This window comes from Cervus canadensis, chromosome 10, assembly GCF_019320065.1.
Source record: "Cervus canadensis isolate Bull #8, Minnesota chromosome 10, ASM1932006v1, whole genome shotgun sequence".
NCBI classification, from domain to species: Eukaryota; Metazoa; Chordata; class Mammalia; order Artiodactyla; family Cervidae; genus Cervus; species Cervus canadensis.
This window is the reverse complement of record NC_057395.1, coordinates 21,878,359-21,895,381: the sequence shown is the minus strand read 5'-3', so window position 1 is coordinate 21,895,381 and position 17,023 is coordinate 21,878,359. Positions and strand designations below refer to the sequence as shown.

The 17,023-nt window shown below is 47.9% G+C and overlaps 1 protein-coding gene across 1 annotated transcript; it reads left to right on the top strand.

Moving 5' to 3' along the window:
- Window positions 1–2,204: 2,204 nt before the first annotated feature.
- LOC122448155 (sodium- and chloride-dependent glycine transporter 1-like) lies at window positions 2,205–6,988 on the top strand. Its single transcript, XM_043479216.1, has 3 exons — window positions 2,205–2,355; window positions 4,828–4,984; window positions 5,527–6,988. The coding sequence occupies exons 1-3, from the start codon at window positions 2,215–2,217 to the stop codon at window positions 5,940–5,942; spliced, it is 714 nt and encodes a 237-aa protein (XP_043335151.1). The 5' UTR covers window positions 2,205–2,214; the 3' UTR covers window positions 5,943–6,988.
- Window positions 6,989–17,023: the final 10,035 nt, after the last annotated feature.

Genomic DNA, 17,023 nt, shown 5'->3' with positions numbered 1-17,023 from the left:
CGCAAAGGAGCAGGAAGAGTTGGCTGTGTGGCGGGGGCGCGGGGGAGGAGAATGGGGGTGTGGGCCCCCCGCCCAAGGACCTGCAGAGAATCTGTTCTGTGCATCCAAGCTGCATTGTCCTAGCTCCCGGGGAGACAGGCCGGAGGTGCCCAGGACTTGTACTAATCAATTCAGCCCCATTGTCGGTGCCATGCAGTTACTCCTATGGGGAGAGTGGGTGAGGGGGCAGGGGGACTTGGTACAGGGGCTGCGTGGGGAGAATGGGGGAGGGGGCGGGTGAGCGTCTCAGCCGGGAGGTGACAGACCCTGCGGAATGGTCACCAGTGTCCAGGATGAGGGCCTGGGTGGGGTGGGCACCACCAGTGTGCCCTCATCCCTGGAAGCCGGGTATCGGCGGGGATGGCAGGCGCAATGTGGCTGATGGCAGTGAGGGAGAGGGGACTGGGACCTTCTTTCTCTGCAGTGCATCCTGACTTGACCTCCAGAAGGCAAGAGAAGGCATGTCCTCTGGGGAGACCTGGGTTGGGTTTGGGAGTAGCATTATGCAGGGCTGCCCTCCACCCTCAGGACTGCCAGGGTCAGCAACCAAAGCCACTTCCAAAGTGCCAGCCTGCTGCCAGCCGACTGGGGCAGAGGCTGCTCGTGGCTGCCACAGTGCGGGGCAGGACTGCTGGGCTCCAGGGCAGAGACAGAGCCCACCCAATGGTCCCGTCACTACTCCCAGGGTCTGGAGTGGAGCCCGGCGTGCCTGGGCCACATCTCCTGTCCGCCATCCACAATATTGGCGGGTCAGTACTGGCAGAGCCCTCTGCCAGTCAGGGCTCTGGGATGAAATGGCACCGGGCACGTCCTTGCTTCTCTCACCTCCCATGTGAGGGCCTGATGTCGAGAGGTGCCGTGAGGTTTTCCTTGAGGCAGGAGACACTCATAGCCCCTGCATACTGCTCGAGTCTGGGGAAGATTTTCCCATGGTCCCGCTCCTCCAGCCCGGCCCTTGACTCTTTCACGTGTCTGGCTCAGGGAGCCAGTTGAAGGATGGAAGGCTCTGTCATTGCAGGGCAGGTGCTACCTCAGAAAGACAAGTTGGGGAACCAAGAACCAGGGGGTGTGAGGTCATGGGGTCTCCCGGGGCAGCCACGGTTTACTGTCATGGCTGTTCTGCCTGAATTCCCCCACTGGAGCTCAGAGAAGGTTGCCAGGGATCTGGATTTGGCTCAAGGTCAGTCTGGGATGTAGGGTCTTGCCCGTTCTCCTTTGCAAAGTTTGTCTTGGATAGGACTTCATCCCTTGAGCAAACCCTGGGGCTGCAGAGTCGTGGACAAGAAGCCTGCCAGCTCCCAGCAGGGCCTGCCCGTCCTGGCCTGCTCCAGGAGTCCTCAGTGTCCACCGAGAGCAGAAGAGAGAGCGCTCGATTCACAGAAATATCCAGTGGACACTGCTCTTGGAGGGCGGGAGTTGGTAGCCTGAGCACAGCTATCGCTCAGAGTAGAAAGCTCGGCTGCCTCTGAGTCTGGACATGAAGAAGGGAGGGGCGCCCCTGTGGTGCGGGGCGGGAGGGTGGCCTCTGGGAGCGGGCTCTGCAGCATTGTGTCCTCTTTACACTTTGCTGTAGTTTCCAATTTTTTTTTTTAATGATAAGCTCATAATTGGAAGGAAAGCAATACCAATTTTTTTAAAGTTGTTTAGAAAGCCAGTGGGAACTAATGGAAAATACAGGAGAGAGTCAGAAATAGCAAATTCCAGGCAAGGCAGAGCTACAGAATCTAAGGAGATCTATTGAGGTTGTCTCTCTATCCCCTGATTTTATAGCTAAGGTCTCTCAATGCTGAGAGTGGAAGAGGTTCGGACTCCTGGGGGTGCAGGTTCTAGAATGCTAGGATGCTAAACCCCAGTGTGAGATCCCCGCCCTGCCACGTCCAAGGTGTGGGGGGAGCTCTGGTTTCTGCCCTCAGAGCTGAACTGCCTGAATTCCAGGAGCTCACCCAGAGCAGATAATAAAGAGAGGGCGGAGGGCTAGGGAGAGGACTTACATAAGCAACTGCTCAGAGTGGCTCACCCTCCTGGGCAGGGATGGGGTGGGAGGTTGTGAGCCCAGGACAGGTCACACAGATCCTTGTGCAGGCATGGACACTGCTGCCTCAATAACTGCTTCGAAGGACAGGGGCGCTGAGGGTCTCATGTGTGTATGTCTTTGCATGGCAGATGTCATGGAGGATGATCAGCCAGCCCACCCACACAGCTGTGGAAGGCACGTCCCGTAGCCTGCATCCTGCTGGGCCTGGGGAAGCGTGGGCACAGGGCGAGGCAATCTCCACCCTGGAGGTCACCCATGAGGCCCATGACGATGAGTCAGAGGTGAGGGTAGGGGCTATCCAGGGAGCCTGAGGAGGAGGGACCAACCCAGAAGGCCACCAGGCCCCTCTGGTTTAACTCAGCAGCCAGGTGTGAGCGAGGGAGGGAGGTTGGGAGGGCATTGAGGGGCAGCACACAGTGGGAGATGGGTGATGGGCAGCAGGAGCCTGGAGCCTGGCCAGTCGGCGGGGCTGAGCTGGGTTAGGCGGATGGGCCACCAGTCTGGGTCAAACCCATGAGCACAGAGATTCTTTTGTGGGCACCTCAGAGCCAATAACCTCTGCAGGGACTGTTACTATCAGTGACAAGCCTTCCACCCAGCAGGTCAAAAAGAATGGAGGGCTTAGAATGAGGAAAATTATGCAAGGAAAAAAAAAACTTGTGCGGCATTAGAAAAGTCTCGCCAGCCTTGGGCATTGCTGTCCAGGAAGGAAGTGGAGGGGAGTCTCCAGGGGAGGACTGGAAGGGAACTAGAGCCCCTAGGAGCCCACACAGAGGGACCCTGCCCTCCAGTGTCCTTGGAGGAAGGTGGGCTTCCTCTGTCCTTTGCTGAGCGCCACGCCCTCACCAGTCAGACTGCCTGCCCATAGCTTGCACTGGAATGAAAAGTCAGAGGCCTGGCTGTGGAGCAGGCCCCCACGGCAGCATTCCCTCCACAGCTCCTGAATGGGGCTCTGAAGGGCTGGGATACAGGGCCAGGGAGCAGCCGCTGGTGCTGCACCATAGTAGGTGCTTGTAAACCTCCTCGAATGCATGCTCACAGGCTCTGCTAGTCGGCCCTGGGTGCCCTGTGAAGGGTTCCTGGTACTGGCCCCAAAACTCCCAGGACCATGTGAGGCTCAGGGTCTCCTCTGGGCAGTGCTGGGTGGGAGGTGACACCTTTGGGCAGGACAGGGGTGCCTGTGCAGTAGTGCCCACATGCTGTGCAAGCCCAAAGTGGCCCCCCAGATGCGTCCACTGAGAGCAAAGGGTGCGTGGCTAGGAGGGCCACCATAGGTGCTGGGGCCTCTGGGCCTGCCTTCCCAAATAGGCCTTCCTAGAAGGCGCAGGCTCAGTGAGACCATCCCCCCACTCTGCGCCTGTGGGTCAGTGTGAGTCCAGCAGCATGTCAAAGCCCCAGGCCCGTTTGTTTATTTGCCTGCATGCCTTGAATCTGTCTCTTTCAAACTGAGGGTCAGTGTCACTACCGCGCTGTCCCTCGGGTAGGTCGTGTGGCTGTGTCACTGATCCTGGGTGTCCGCAGGGACACCTGGCCATTTCTCTCAGGAGAACAGGCCCCCTCTGGGAGACTGTCTCTGCCACTCAGGGACTCTCTGGGCTTCTCTGTTGGTGACTCTCGGGGTCTTCCCTTGCCTCTGAGACTCCTCTGACCCCTCAGGCTCTGGCTCAGGGTGGCTGACTCAGTGGGAGGGGTGGAAGGGACATGGCATGGGGGATGGGTGTGCTCACACTTATAAAGGGCCTCAGTGGGTTAGTCCCAGCTGTGGGGTTGGGGTCCTCAGTGGGGCTTCGGGCTACCCATTCCAGCCCCGCAGCTCCCCAGGCAAACCTGCATCCTTCCTTTGGGGCGAACCCCCTCATCAGCCCTTCCTGACCAGCCCCCTCTTCTGCAGCCCATGCTCTCTCAGCTCAGAGATCCTTTTCCGGAGTCACTCCCTCTAGTTCCCCTGAGGGAATTGGAACTAGAACTCCCCAGAGTCTGTCTTCCAAGTCTGGCATGGTGCCTACAACTCTGGTCTCCTTCCCCAACTCATGGGCAGCATCTCCCCCCGCCCCGCCCGGGTCAGCTTCCCCAGGTCTCCCCTCCGCTGTCATGGGCAATCAGAGGCGGCTCCCCTGGCCCTCCCATCCTGAGTCCCAGAATGCTTCCTCAGGTCAGGCCTAGCTCAGTTGCTTTCCCCTTCTTGTACCCTACAGCCCTGACCACCAGGTGCCCCCTAGAAAAAGCCTTTAGCTGGGGGAGGGGTCCAGCGTCCCCTCCCCACCAGCCAGCTGCCATGGGCAGCATGCTCAGCCTGGCGATATGGTGGCAACGGGTTGGGGGGCTGTCTGGACACAGGCCCCTTTGTGCCCAAGCCAGCTTGGCTGCGTGATATGAGGCTCAGCTGCTCCCACATCTCACCCAGAGGGGAGAGGGGAGGCTTTGGAGGGACTGGGGCAGGGGGGCTCTCAACTCGAGCTGTGTCTCAGTGTCCCACCTCTGAGATGCTGGCAGCAGCTCCTCAGGTGGGCTGGTGCCCCCAGCACAGGCTGCTGGGGGGCTGGTGAGGGAGGCCCCGCTTGGCACCCTCTGGTAGCCACTCTTCCCTCTGTGCTCCTCCGCCAGGCCTGCCTGTGGCTCCTGCCTGCAGAGAGAAGCCCAGGGTGGGGGTAGGCGCCTGGAGGATCCACGGTGTCCCCACTGGGGGAGGCCTGAAGGGTCAGGCCCCTCATGCCGATGCCTTGCTGATGGTGGCTTTTCTCCTGTCTGCGCAGAATGGTGCCGTGCCCAGCGAGGCCACCGAGAAGGACCACAGTCGCCAACAGGGCAACTGGGGCAACCGGATCAAGTTTATACTGACAAGTGTGGGCTATGCCGTGGGCCTGGGCAATGTCTGGCGCTTCCCATACATCTGCTATTGCAACGGGGGAGGTGCCCAGTGGGCACAGGGCAGGGACCACCCACATGGATAGAGCCCAGCCACCAGGGCCCAGCCAGCCCCTTCCAGCCCTAATCTCCCTTTCCCCCACCCCTGGCTTAGGTACCCTTTACCCCCTGACCTTGGCAGCCTGATCCCTCGAGGGGAGAAAAGGTAGAGAGGAAAGCAACCCAACCTCCCAAGTCTCAGTTTTATACCCCCTGCATTTCAACAGCCACCCCCAAAATGAGTCGGGGGATATTTGAGGACCCCATCAGCTAATGTATGTGAAATTGCTTGGTTAAATCATCAATTCCCACCCGAACATGGCAGCTCTAGGACCTGGGTTCAGCTCAGAGCAGATTTCCTGGGAACCCCTGTCAAGCTCAAAAACAGGCCGTGAGCAGTGTGCCTCAGACTGAGGCTCCAGTCCAGCGCATGGCACACCGTCCTGGAAGCCCAGTCACTTGCAAAGATTCTGCTGTCGGGTTCTGAGCAGGAAGAGGGTGGGATCCCCCAAAGCCAGCCCTGAGCCAGCCCTCTCCCTGCCCACCAGGAGCCTTCCTGATCCCCTGCCTCATCATTCTCATCTTCTACGGGATGCCCCTCTTCTTCATGGAACTCTCCTTAGGCCAGTTTTCAAGTCAGGGCTGCCTGGGGGTCTGGAGGATCAGCCCCATGTTCAAAGGTGAGGCCCGGATGGGGTACACACACACACGGGCCTCTGGGGGCCGTGCTGACTCCCCCCATCTGTATAAAGACTGCCAACACCTATGGAACCCAGGTGTTGACCCCAGGTCCACATCAATGGCCAAGGCCAGGGACACATGCTGGGATGCATTGTTTACTTGGCCTCCACCCTCTCCTCCTAACACGTGCACACACAAAAGCCCTTTGCCCGCTCCCCCACTTAGCCCCCAGCTCACTTCTGCCAAGGCCTGTGAGTGTGATCTGGGACTCCAGAGCCCCTAACCCACCACCACCATGGTAGAAAAAGGTGCCAAAGTCATGCTGGTGAGTACAGGGACCAGACTGCAGTGAGGGGGTGGGGGGCATGAGCACCGTCCATCCCTTCTGGGGCCTGCTGTCAGCTGCTGGCGCCGACAGGAGGCCCTAGGAGGCTCCATGGGGCCCCGATTCTGGCACTGCCAGGACTCCTGAGTGCTAGGGCTATCGCAGGCCCAAGCAAGCAGCCCCTCACCCAATAGGTTAGATACTGCCACGGTTCGGAGCCCACAGCAGGCAGATTCTGCTACAGAGCCCGAAAGTCATGCTGGGAGACAGGAGGCACACTCCCCACCCTCATCACAAGATACCCTGGAGAGCAGGCGGCAGTGGATCCTGCCGGGAGGGCTGTCCTGTGGCTGACACCTCGGCACCTTCATCCTGTGCTCTGCCTGCTGTGGGGAGCATTCCGTAGGGGCTGATCAAGGAGTCCTCAGAGCCTGATCTTTCTCTTCTTCCACTCGAAAAACAGCATAGAACATTTCATGTTGAATCCTCTTGCGAGGTCTTTCAGGACACATCCCTCTCCCCTTTCCCCAAGTCATGGCTCTTCACTGCCCACTGCCTCAGAGCACAGGAGAGGTGGTGCGAAGCAGAGGGCAAGAGCAGGGCCAGCTCATGGACGGATGGCTCATGGATGGACGGAGCAGGCCCTCTCTGGAATCCGAAGGCAGGAAGATACCCCAAGGGCGGTCGTTGTATTCCTTCTCTGGGGATATTGGCTCAAGAACCAGTGAGACTGGGCAGCTGCCCCGGAGGAAGCCAGTGGCTGAGCATGGCCCTGCCCTTGGCTCCTCCCTTCCCCACATGGATTCCCCTGTTGCTGTTCTCATTGGGTGAAAGACTGACTGACCTCGGGTCTCTTGCTGAGCCCTCCCCAAACAAGCCCTGTCTCTCACCAGGGATTTCTGGGACTCTTAAGTCCTCAATCCAGAGAAATGCTGTCAGGGAGGGAGCCAAACAGTTGTGCTCCAGGCTCCCTGCTGTCTGGGACACCTGACCTCAGTGAAACAATAAAATTCTCCTTGTTCTGAAAACCCCTGAGATTCGGGAGTCTGTTAACACAGCCTAGACTAGCCTAATCCTGTTCTAAGTCTCAAGAAGTTCACATGTCCTAAGAAGACATGTCCTATTATTGTGGAATAGGTTCCAAAGAACCTCCATAATTGAAGCAAAGCAAGGGATTACTCTTTGCACCACAGTGTTATTGGCCTCAAAAGCTACAAATTTTGCTCCCACCAAAGATGCATGACCAAGTTCAAGTTGGTCTAGATACCACATAATGGATGTTCTTCCATTAGCATGCTGAACCAGTTTCTCTAAGGACTTGGTGGTATGGAAGTTTAATCATTTTGTTCTTACTACACATGTCCCTAACATCTTTCAAAAGTGGAAAATATAATATCCATTATTTCAGTCTCTGAGGGACTTTGTCCTTTGTGCTTTTCTACTGCTATGCTGACAGGAAGGGTCAGGTGCAGGCAGAGTCTTCTGTGTGCCCTAGGAAACCAGGTCAACTCACAGTGTCTTGGAGGGATAGAAGCCACCCTTGCCATCTTCTCCAGCCCTGGTCACCTCCAGAGCTCAGGACAGAGGGGATCTGAGGGCAGTGAGTTTCCATAGGCAACACAGCAACTGTGACAAGGAGAAAGCCTGGGATCTTTGCATTCATTCTTGAGTTTTTGTGAACTTCCCAGAGAGCTAAAGCAAGGGTTTGGGATTCATCAAGTCAAGGAGAAGGAGGAAGAAGAGGAAGAAGGAGGGACAATGAACAGACAGGATGGAGGATGGACACACGAAGATTATTTTTTAACGAAGTAATACTTTTCACTGCCTAGGCAAATGAATTCTGTGAAATTCTTCTATGAAAAACAGTACACTGTTTTGTTTTTACTTAGTTATCACCATCATTAGGTTTTGATGCAAGTGGAAATTTACAATAAAATGAAAACAGCATCAAGGATCACATACAATTCTATGATAAGGTGATTTGTAATTCAGGCAAAGTACTGCTTGAGGCTCACATCTTGATTTCCCACTCCAGTTGCTGGTGATGCTATTTAAGGAAGCAGGAAATATACAGATGAAGAGAAAAATAACTATCACTAGGCTAAAAAATTAAGACCATTATAAGAATATAAATAACAAATGTATAATGTATTGCAATACAAATAAGCAGTATTTTTAGTATAAAAGCTGCATTTGCATTGTTTAGTAGCAAATATGATTGAAATACATCAGAAACATGTTAAAGTTGTATGAGTCACATACATACAGTGTCACAGTTCACATGAAGGTGTACTGAGAATAAGCCATCTGAAGGCCATGTGTCCTGATCTGAAACTATCAAAGGCCTTTCAAGCAAACTTCCTGGTTCAGGAAAGAAGCTCAAAAAGCTGCCCCATCTAGGTCCATCTGACTTGAGTCCATGTTTGGTTTTCAAAATAAGCTATAATCTTCTAAAGGGGAGCATAACGTAGACTGACGTAAACAGGTACTAAACAAGAAGGAACTTTTCCATTGGCACAGAAGATTTACATGAATACTTCCCCAAATATTATATTTGAAAGGATGGGTGAACCACACATTTATAATACTGGCAGACATAACAATTTAGCACTGAGAGAAAGGACATATAAAAACTACTGATGCACATTAGTAATAGCACCAGTCACCTCCTTCCTTTTCCTATTTCATGCCAATTTGAGGTTTTAGGCTAAAATTTCAGGTATGTCTTATCATTTTTACTCTTTTGGACTCTCTAATCTAATGTTTGCCATTCTGTAAAACATGCTCCAATCTTAAAGGACTTGGTAATAAAATGTCACGTGCCAATTACTTGCCTTAAAAGACAGTTTTATCATCTACCCAAATTATATATACCCAAATCATGGAGAAACATCACAGGTATCAACAAGGATTTGGGCCATAAAAGAGTCAAAATTTGGCTTTCTCCAGTGTCAATCTCAGCCTGGCCAAAGCTTGCTTGCTTTTTATCAAAGTAGTTATTTTAGATTTGGATTTCTTCTTGTAGTCAGAGAGGACAGTGACTAACAGGGATCTTGTGCCAAGGTCAAGCTACAGGTGTATACACATGGGTGCCCAGCTCTGAGCTGAATGAACCAGCCTCTCATCCCATTCATACTTACAGTTTAAAGAGCAAGAAAGAAATGGACTGCCTATATGTTGCTTCAGGATGAGATCTCTAAGCAAGCTGGGGTCATTCGCCAAGAGATGAATAATAAAAGGAAGAAACCAAGGAAACAGTAATTGGAGGTTTCAAACTTTCTCTCTAGTAAGTGCATAGGCACTCCTCTCTCACTTCTCACGTAGAAAGCACTGCCCCCATTCCCAAATGAATAGTTTAATTTACCTAACCTTGATATTCTATAGCTAAATAACTGATATTGTAATATTGAGAGACATGATAATTCTTTTTATTTTTTGAATCAAAATCATTTTCATGCACTTGACTTCTGGATTAAATATATTATCTATAGGAAAAATCTATCAAATCCTATTGAAATGTTAATCTAATATTAAATTATTTGGGGCTGATATATTTCCTTTAGTTTTATATTCAGTAAATACTGAAAATAAACCTAAAGGCTGCAAGTAGAAAGAAATTAAATTAGACGGTGTACATCTTTCCCCAGGATATTAAAAAAAAAAACTAAAATCAGTCCCCAAAGTCACATACTTCAACTGTTAATGGATCCACATCTCCAAACTGTTTTCTCCTCTTCCTCTGATTTTTTTTAAGTATTGCTGAAAAGAAAATATATTTTTCTTATTATATAGTAAAATACTATCTGGAATCCAACTGGGAATTAGTGTTACGTTTATAAAAAGCCAAAGTAGATTTTTTTTTTCATTCCATCCCCTTTAGTAAAATACTCCACTTAAATAAAAAAATTATTTCAACATGGGGGAGGTTGGGGGAAGTATTATACAGAAAAGCCAAACTACAAAACCTATTTGGTTCCATACAGTTGAACTTGAATTCAACGATCTTTGACAATTTTGTTTCAGCTGATTAGAAAAGAAACAGAATTCAGTGCCAGGAGGGCAGGTTCAGCTTGGCTCTGCTCCAGAAAGGCTTCCTGATATCAGGGAGATGGAGCTGCCTCCCCGGAGGCACCACTAGAAAGGATGCTATGGGTGAGGAGGTGTCAGAGACCCAGATGGTGAGAGGCGCTAGAAATGAGCACAAGCCAAGGTTTTCCCAGCCTGTCAGCTCTGTGATGGCCTCAAACTTGTCGTGTTGCTGTCTAAAGAGGAAAGCTATTGGCAACTCTTAACGTCGCCACACTGGGGGATGAGACTAAGTCTCAGGCATTCACAGATGCTTTCACTAGTATGTGGAATCTAAAAAAATAAAATGAATATTATAAAACAGAAACAGACTTATACAGAGAACAAATTAGTGGTTACCAACTGGGAGGGGCAAGAGAGGGGAAGGGGATAAGCTGTAGAAGCTACTGCAGACAGAGGGGAAAGTTAACACATTCTTTTGGTGTATTCTGTAGGTATAAAATCTACAAGATACAGGATGTAATGTACAGCATAGGGATATAACCAATATCTTATAATAACTTAAAATGGAGTATAATCTATAAAAATGTTGAATCAACCCTATTGTACATCTGAAACTAATATATTATGTTTGACATCAACTATACTTCAATTTTATTTTTTATTTTTATTTTTCTTATACTTCAATTTTAAAAAGGTCATTCAGCAGTTGAGTGCATTTAGCTTTGAAATGAAACGATAGGGCATAGGATGGCTTTCTCCATCTTGAATGTTATACACACAGGATAGATCTCTGGATAGTATCCTAGCCCCACCCAGAGCATCTCCACCTCTCTCTGGAGACTCACTGACCGTGCTGACTTTGGCAGAGCCCAGGGGCATGGAGGGCAAAGGTTCTTTGGGTTCTGTATTATGTACCTTGTAGAATGCTCAGTGAAACACTCACTGGTAATGGTGATTGGTTCCAACTGTGACTTAAGCAGAGCCAGTTGGAGTACTTTCCAGGAGTTTTTGGCCAGAGTGAGGACGAAAAGCTTTCTCTCTTTCTACAGGGATTGTTAAACTGATAAAATGTGAGTTGGGACTGTTGAAAGCCACTGAATCAGCATCATGGAGATGGAAACCTATCATCCTTGGGCTGAGCATGAAACCAGAACATGCTTGGATTTTTCAGTTTTGTAAGCTAATAAATTTTCCCTTTTTCCCCTAAGTTAGTTTAAACTGGGATTCTGTTACTTTTAAGAATTCTAAGGAACATAACATAGTTTGTAATTATATATGGAAGTCTGAAAGCCTTAAGAACTTCAAGAATTGAAATATAAGCTTACTTAAACTCTCACATAAAATTCAACAAATACAAAGTCTCATGAGTCTTCAAAGGGATTTCCCTGGCAAACCAATGGTTAAGACTCCGTGCTTCCACTTCAAGAAGTTCAGGTACAATCCTGGTCAGGAAACTAAGATCGCACAGGCCACAAGCAGGGCCAAAAAAACAAAGTATTTCTGAAAACAATAGGAATAAAAGCAAGGAAATGCAGGGTTATTGGTCCCAGAAACAGTGTGAAGTACTGAAAGGATTTGGGAAGACTGCCTTTAAAAGGTTCAGGGCCATTTCTTGTACACAAGAGAAACAGTGAGTGTCACTTCCCCACCCTCCTTGCTCATCCGTTTGAATGAAGGAAAATGTGTCAACTGATTAATGAAGGGCGTACAATTCAAGGGAAAAAGTAATTTCCAAAATGAATGTTCCCAAATTTAAGAGAGGAGATAAAAGAATGCTTGCTCAAATCTATCTAGAGGACACATTTCAAGGAATTTGGTGGTGGTGGTGGTTTGGTCACCAGCAAACCAAGGGGAAATTCACTATGAGCACAGAAGGACATACCACAGATTTCCGAAGATACTCTATCTCGTAAATTTGTCATACTTACCTGAACGTTCAGAATAATTCCTTGGAAGTGGCAAATAGAAACACTCTGATATTACTACTAAGACCTGGAAGGAAAACAGTGATTTTACAGTGACTGAATGGGACATTTATTACAAAACAACCTTAAAGTTAGGCCTTGTTTCTATAACCAGATATTCATAGACAAATACAGAGCAATTGGTCAAAAGTCCTCAAAAAACAAGACAAGGATATAATTAAGAATTTTCTTTTCTTTTTTTTCCATTTATTTTTATTAGTTGGAGGCTAATTATTTTACAATATTGTAGTGGTTTTTGCCATACAATGACATGAATCAGCCATGGATTTACATGTGTTCCCCATCCAGATCCCCCCTCCCACCTCCCTCTCCACCCGATCTTAAGAATTTTCTATTTATATTTATGTGATATAATGTAGGAAATCACTATTAGTTTAGAACAGAGGTAACAAAGTCAAATGTATACACACAGCCCTCTAAAAATAGATGAATTAAATGAGTATAAGAAAACAGACATTATCAGCCAAGTCTGAAGTTGATCTTTTAAAAAACCCTACTATGACAAGTGATGCCACTCTAATGGCAGAAAGCAAAGACAAACTAAAGAGCCTCTTGATGAGGCTGAAGGAGGAGAGTTAAAAAGCTAGCTTAAAACTCAATATTCAAAAAACTAAGATCATGGCATCTGGTCCCATCACTCCATGGCAAACAAAGGGGAAAGGTGGAAGCAGTGACAGACATCCCCTTCCTGGGCTCTAAAATCACTGAGGATGGTGACTGCAGCCATGAAATTAGAAGACAATTGCTGCTTGGAAGGAAAGCTATGAAAAACCTAGACAATGTGTTAAAAAGCAAAGACATCACTTTGCCAACAAAGGTTCATGTAATCAAGGCTATAGTCTTTCCAGTAGTCATGTACCAATGTGAAAGCTAGACAATAAAGAAGGCAGAGCACCTAAGAATGGATGCTTTCAAATTGTGGTGCTAGAGAAGACTCGAGAGTCCTTTGGAAAGCAAGGAGATCAAACCAGTCAATCTTAAAGAAATCAACCCTGAAAACTGTGGAAGGACTGATGCTGAAGCTGAAACTCCAATACTTTGGCCACCTGATGTGAACAGCTGACTCACTGGAAAAGACACTTGTGGTGGAAAGACTGAAGGCAGAAGGAGAAAAGGGCAACAGAGGACGAGATGGCTGGATAGCATCACTGATTGAATGGACATGAACTTGGGCAAACTCCGGGAGATGGTGAGGGACAGGGAAGCCTGGTGTGCGGCAGTCCATGGGGTCACGTAAAGTCGGACATGACTTGGTAACTGAACAACAACAACAATAACAGTGACAGTAAAACTAGTCTGTATATGGGTTTTCCCTCCCCAGTAGGAAACCCGTGGTTATGTGGAAGAATATTTCATGGTACAGAATTACTAAGAGTGCCATAAGAAGTTAACAGAGGGACAAACTGTGAGAAAACACAACAATGATGTGAACTAAATCTTATTTTCAACAGTGATTGACTGGCCTCACCTCCAACCTTGATTGCAGCATTGACTCCCTTTCTACTTACTATAAATATGCTGTTTCCCTTGATAAACTACACGCTTCCTAGAGGCAGGTTCATTCCAGTCCATGTTCCACACCTGGACTGTGGGCGGCGCCAATGAAACTGATGGCGCAACGTGTGAAACAGGGATGAGTCAGTTGGAGCCCCTGGCTCTCTACACCCTCACATGTCCTCCCTACAGCAGCGCACAGCACAGAGAGACCAGCACAGGAGGAAGCCGCCCGTTGAGAAGGGCTTCACAGGTCCTCTTGTACCAAACTGACTCCTGGGCTTCACCTACACTGTGAACAACTGCCAAATCTTTACAACAGGAATAGGACTTCATAAATTTAAGGGGGTTAAAAATTTTCAAACTCCAAATTCATAGTCGTTTGATTCAATTTCGTAAACATCAAATGAGTAACTCACTTTGATTATTACCACCTGTATATTCATTTATTACTTAATATTTGGTTCATTACATTTAAGATATCATGTTAACATCTGGGGGGAAGGGCTCAGGAGGAGATTAAAAAGGAAGTTTAATTATAAAACGGTATGGAACAGGGAACTCATAAAAGAATAAAGAAAGCTCTTTACTAGAATCTTAAGAGATACAGAAATGACAACCAAGCATGGGGGTGGCGAAGGATCTAGAATGACCACTTGAAACAGGTGGCCTTTCGGGCCCTGGACCTGGTCAGGAGAGGACAGGCAACACCAGTGGTCTGACTCTTGTAAGCAACACAAAATTGGACCACAGAGGCTCTTAGATCCTGTTGTTCAATCACTCAACGACCCCATGGACTGCAGCATAGACTGCATGGACCCCATGGACTTCCCTGGGGTTTGCTCAAACTCATGTCCATCGAGTCAGTGATGCCATCCACCCATCTCACCCTCTGTCACGGCTTTCTCCTCCTGCCTTCAATCTTTCCCAACATCAGGGTCTTTTCCAATGACTGTTTGCATCAGGCGGCCAAAGTATTGGAGTTTGGATCCAGAGAAATGCCTAGATGCCAGGCAGAAGATTCCTTACATGCAGGGCAATGAGATGCACAAGGCACTGTGGGTAGGAGAAGAACAAGCTTCAAGCCATTAAATTGATGTGAACAACAAAGAGGAAAACATTTCAATCCAAAAAGACAGTTTGAAAACATACATGATAGCCACATGCTTCTAGTAGCTATTCAATGAACATAGTGTTTTTTGTGACTTTCTTTTTCCTTTTGCTTTTCTTAATACCAACTGAAGGGGAAATTTTTGGCCTGGTCATATTGCAAGGGAAAGAAGAAACACCTGCTAGTGACAAATAACTGGCATTTACGACAAATCCTGGAAGGGAGCAAGTCCCACCTGTGAGATACCTGGGCCATCTGGAATGCTAGGTAAGGGGGCCTAGAAGAGACTTAAGGGACACCAGCCTCAACCTTGGGGAAGTCACTTAACTGTTTTCTCACTTGCACTCTCTCAAAAGGACCAGTCTGGGGTCAGTCTACCACTAAGGGCTGTTTCATGTCTCTAATAGTACATAATTCCATTACACTGTCATCCTTCCCAGAAATTGGGAGGAAAATCCTCTCATTCTATCAGTTCAGGGTCTATTTTCCAGTCTAAAGAACCACTCTCTAGGGATGGGCCACTTTCTGAGCCACAAACAGGGTGTAAATAGAAATGGTACTCTCCTCTTTCTCTTTCCTCCAACAGTTAGATTTTCAGGTTTCAGCTTAGCAGACAGCTAGGCATCTAAAAGAGGACAGCAGACGGATTTGCCATCTTTCACAGAGAGTGACAGCTACACCTCCTGATACTAGAGTCCCTCTCTGTGGAGGCTCTGCGCTAGGAACTGATCAGCAACATATACTGGGTTGACCAAAAAGTTCATTAGAGTTTTCCCCTAAGATCTTTGGGGAAAACCCAAATGAACTACTGGCCAACTCAACAGAAAAATTGTCCACCCAAGCTGCAAAATTCAAAGTGTCTACACCAACTGAAATGGAGATGAGAGGCATAAGATTGCTCTCTTATAAGATTGCTCTTATCTTATAAAATTGCTTTTATCTTATAAGATTGCTGCCCAAGTATTTCATGGCTCTTCTACCTGTCCACAGCTTTGCTGTTTTCCATCCTTCAAAGCACAGTTGCTGATGTCAGAAAGTGATGAGGCCAGAGTGATCTGATATACAGATATACACTTATGGATCTTTCCCATATTGGTTTAAAATGCAAAATACATACATGATTTCTAAAACTGAGCCCTTTGATTACATGTGAAAAATAACACTTGGTAAAATATTTCAGCCATTACTAGACTCAATCAAGACAGCAAACAAAGATCAAACTAGCAGCCTTGTTTTGACTTCCAATCTTCTAAAATTATAGAAAAAATGTAATAGTCTTATGGGAAACATAGACATGATCAGGAAATCACTTCTGTATGGAAAACATCCTGCCCCTCCTGGCCAATGCATATGTTAAACTCCATATGTTAAGACTCATAGAGGGAAGGAGACCCTCCGAGGTCACGGGGACCAAACTTCACATGATGGCACACCGGGCCTTGCTTTCAGTCCCCAGTTAATGGCAAAGGTGACACAGAGCAATGAGCTGTCACCTGAGACCTCACTAAAGGCAAAAATTCTAGCTGTTGTGTCTCTTTTAACACACATTACAGTTGTAGAAAAGGCATTTTGAGCAGAGATATGTGCTTGCTGTTTTATGGAAATGTATTAACAGAAAACGTATGAGTCTATTTAGTTCAGTCCAGTTCAGTCGCTCAGTCATGTCCGACTCTGCCATCCCATGGATTGCAGCGAAACAGGCTTCCCTGTCCATCACTATCTCCCAGAGACTGTCCAAACTTATGTCCATCAAGTCGATGATGCCATCCAACCATCTCATCCTCTGTTTTCCCCTTCTCCTGCCTTCAATCTTTCCCAGCATCAGGGTCTTTTTCAATGAGTCAGTTCTCTGCATTAGGTGGCCAGAGTATTGGAGCTTCAGCTTAAGCAACAGTCCTTCCAGTGAATATTAAGGACTGATTTTCTTTCAGATTGACTGGTTTGATCTCCTTGCAGTTCAAGGGACTCTCAAGAGTCTTCTTCAACACCACAGTTCTAAAGCATCAATTCTTCAGCACTCAGCTTTCTTTATGGTCCAAATCTCACATCCATACATGACTACTGGAAAAACCATAGCTTTGACTATAAGACCTTTGTCAGTAATGTCTCTGCTCTTTAATATGCTGTCTAGGTTTGTCATAGCCTTTCTCCCAAGGAACAGGTGTCTTTTAATTTCATGGCTGCAGTCACCATCTGCAGTGACTGTGGAGCCCAAGAAAATAAAGTCCATCACTGTTACCATTGTTTCCCCATATTTTGCCATGAGTCTATTACTGCTTTGAAATTATTGTTTCCTTAAATAACGCTATCTTCCCAACTTCTTATGAAGGAACAGCATCACTTGGTCACTTGAATAGTCTAGAATCAACTCTCTTCTTCAGATCAAGTCTCTAACAACCTTCCTACACTGATAATTTGAC

Excerpts from the sequence above, each read along its gene's own strand:
- LOC122448155 (XM_043479216.1), top strand. The coding sequence starts at position 2,215 with ATGATCAGCCAGCCCACCCACACAGCTGTGGAAGGCACGTCCCGTAGC. Across the intron at positions 2,356-4,827 it reads CCCATGACGATGAGTCAGAG|AATGGTGCCGTGCCCAGCGA; the intron begins GTGAGGGTAGGG and ends CTGTCTGCGCAG. Across the intron at positions 4,985-5,526 it reads CTGCTATTGCAACGGGGGAG|GAGCCTTCCTGATCCCCTGC; the intron begins GTGCCCAGTGGG and ends CCTGCCCACCAG.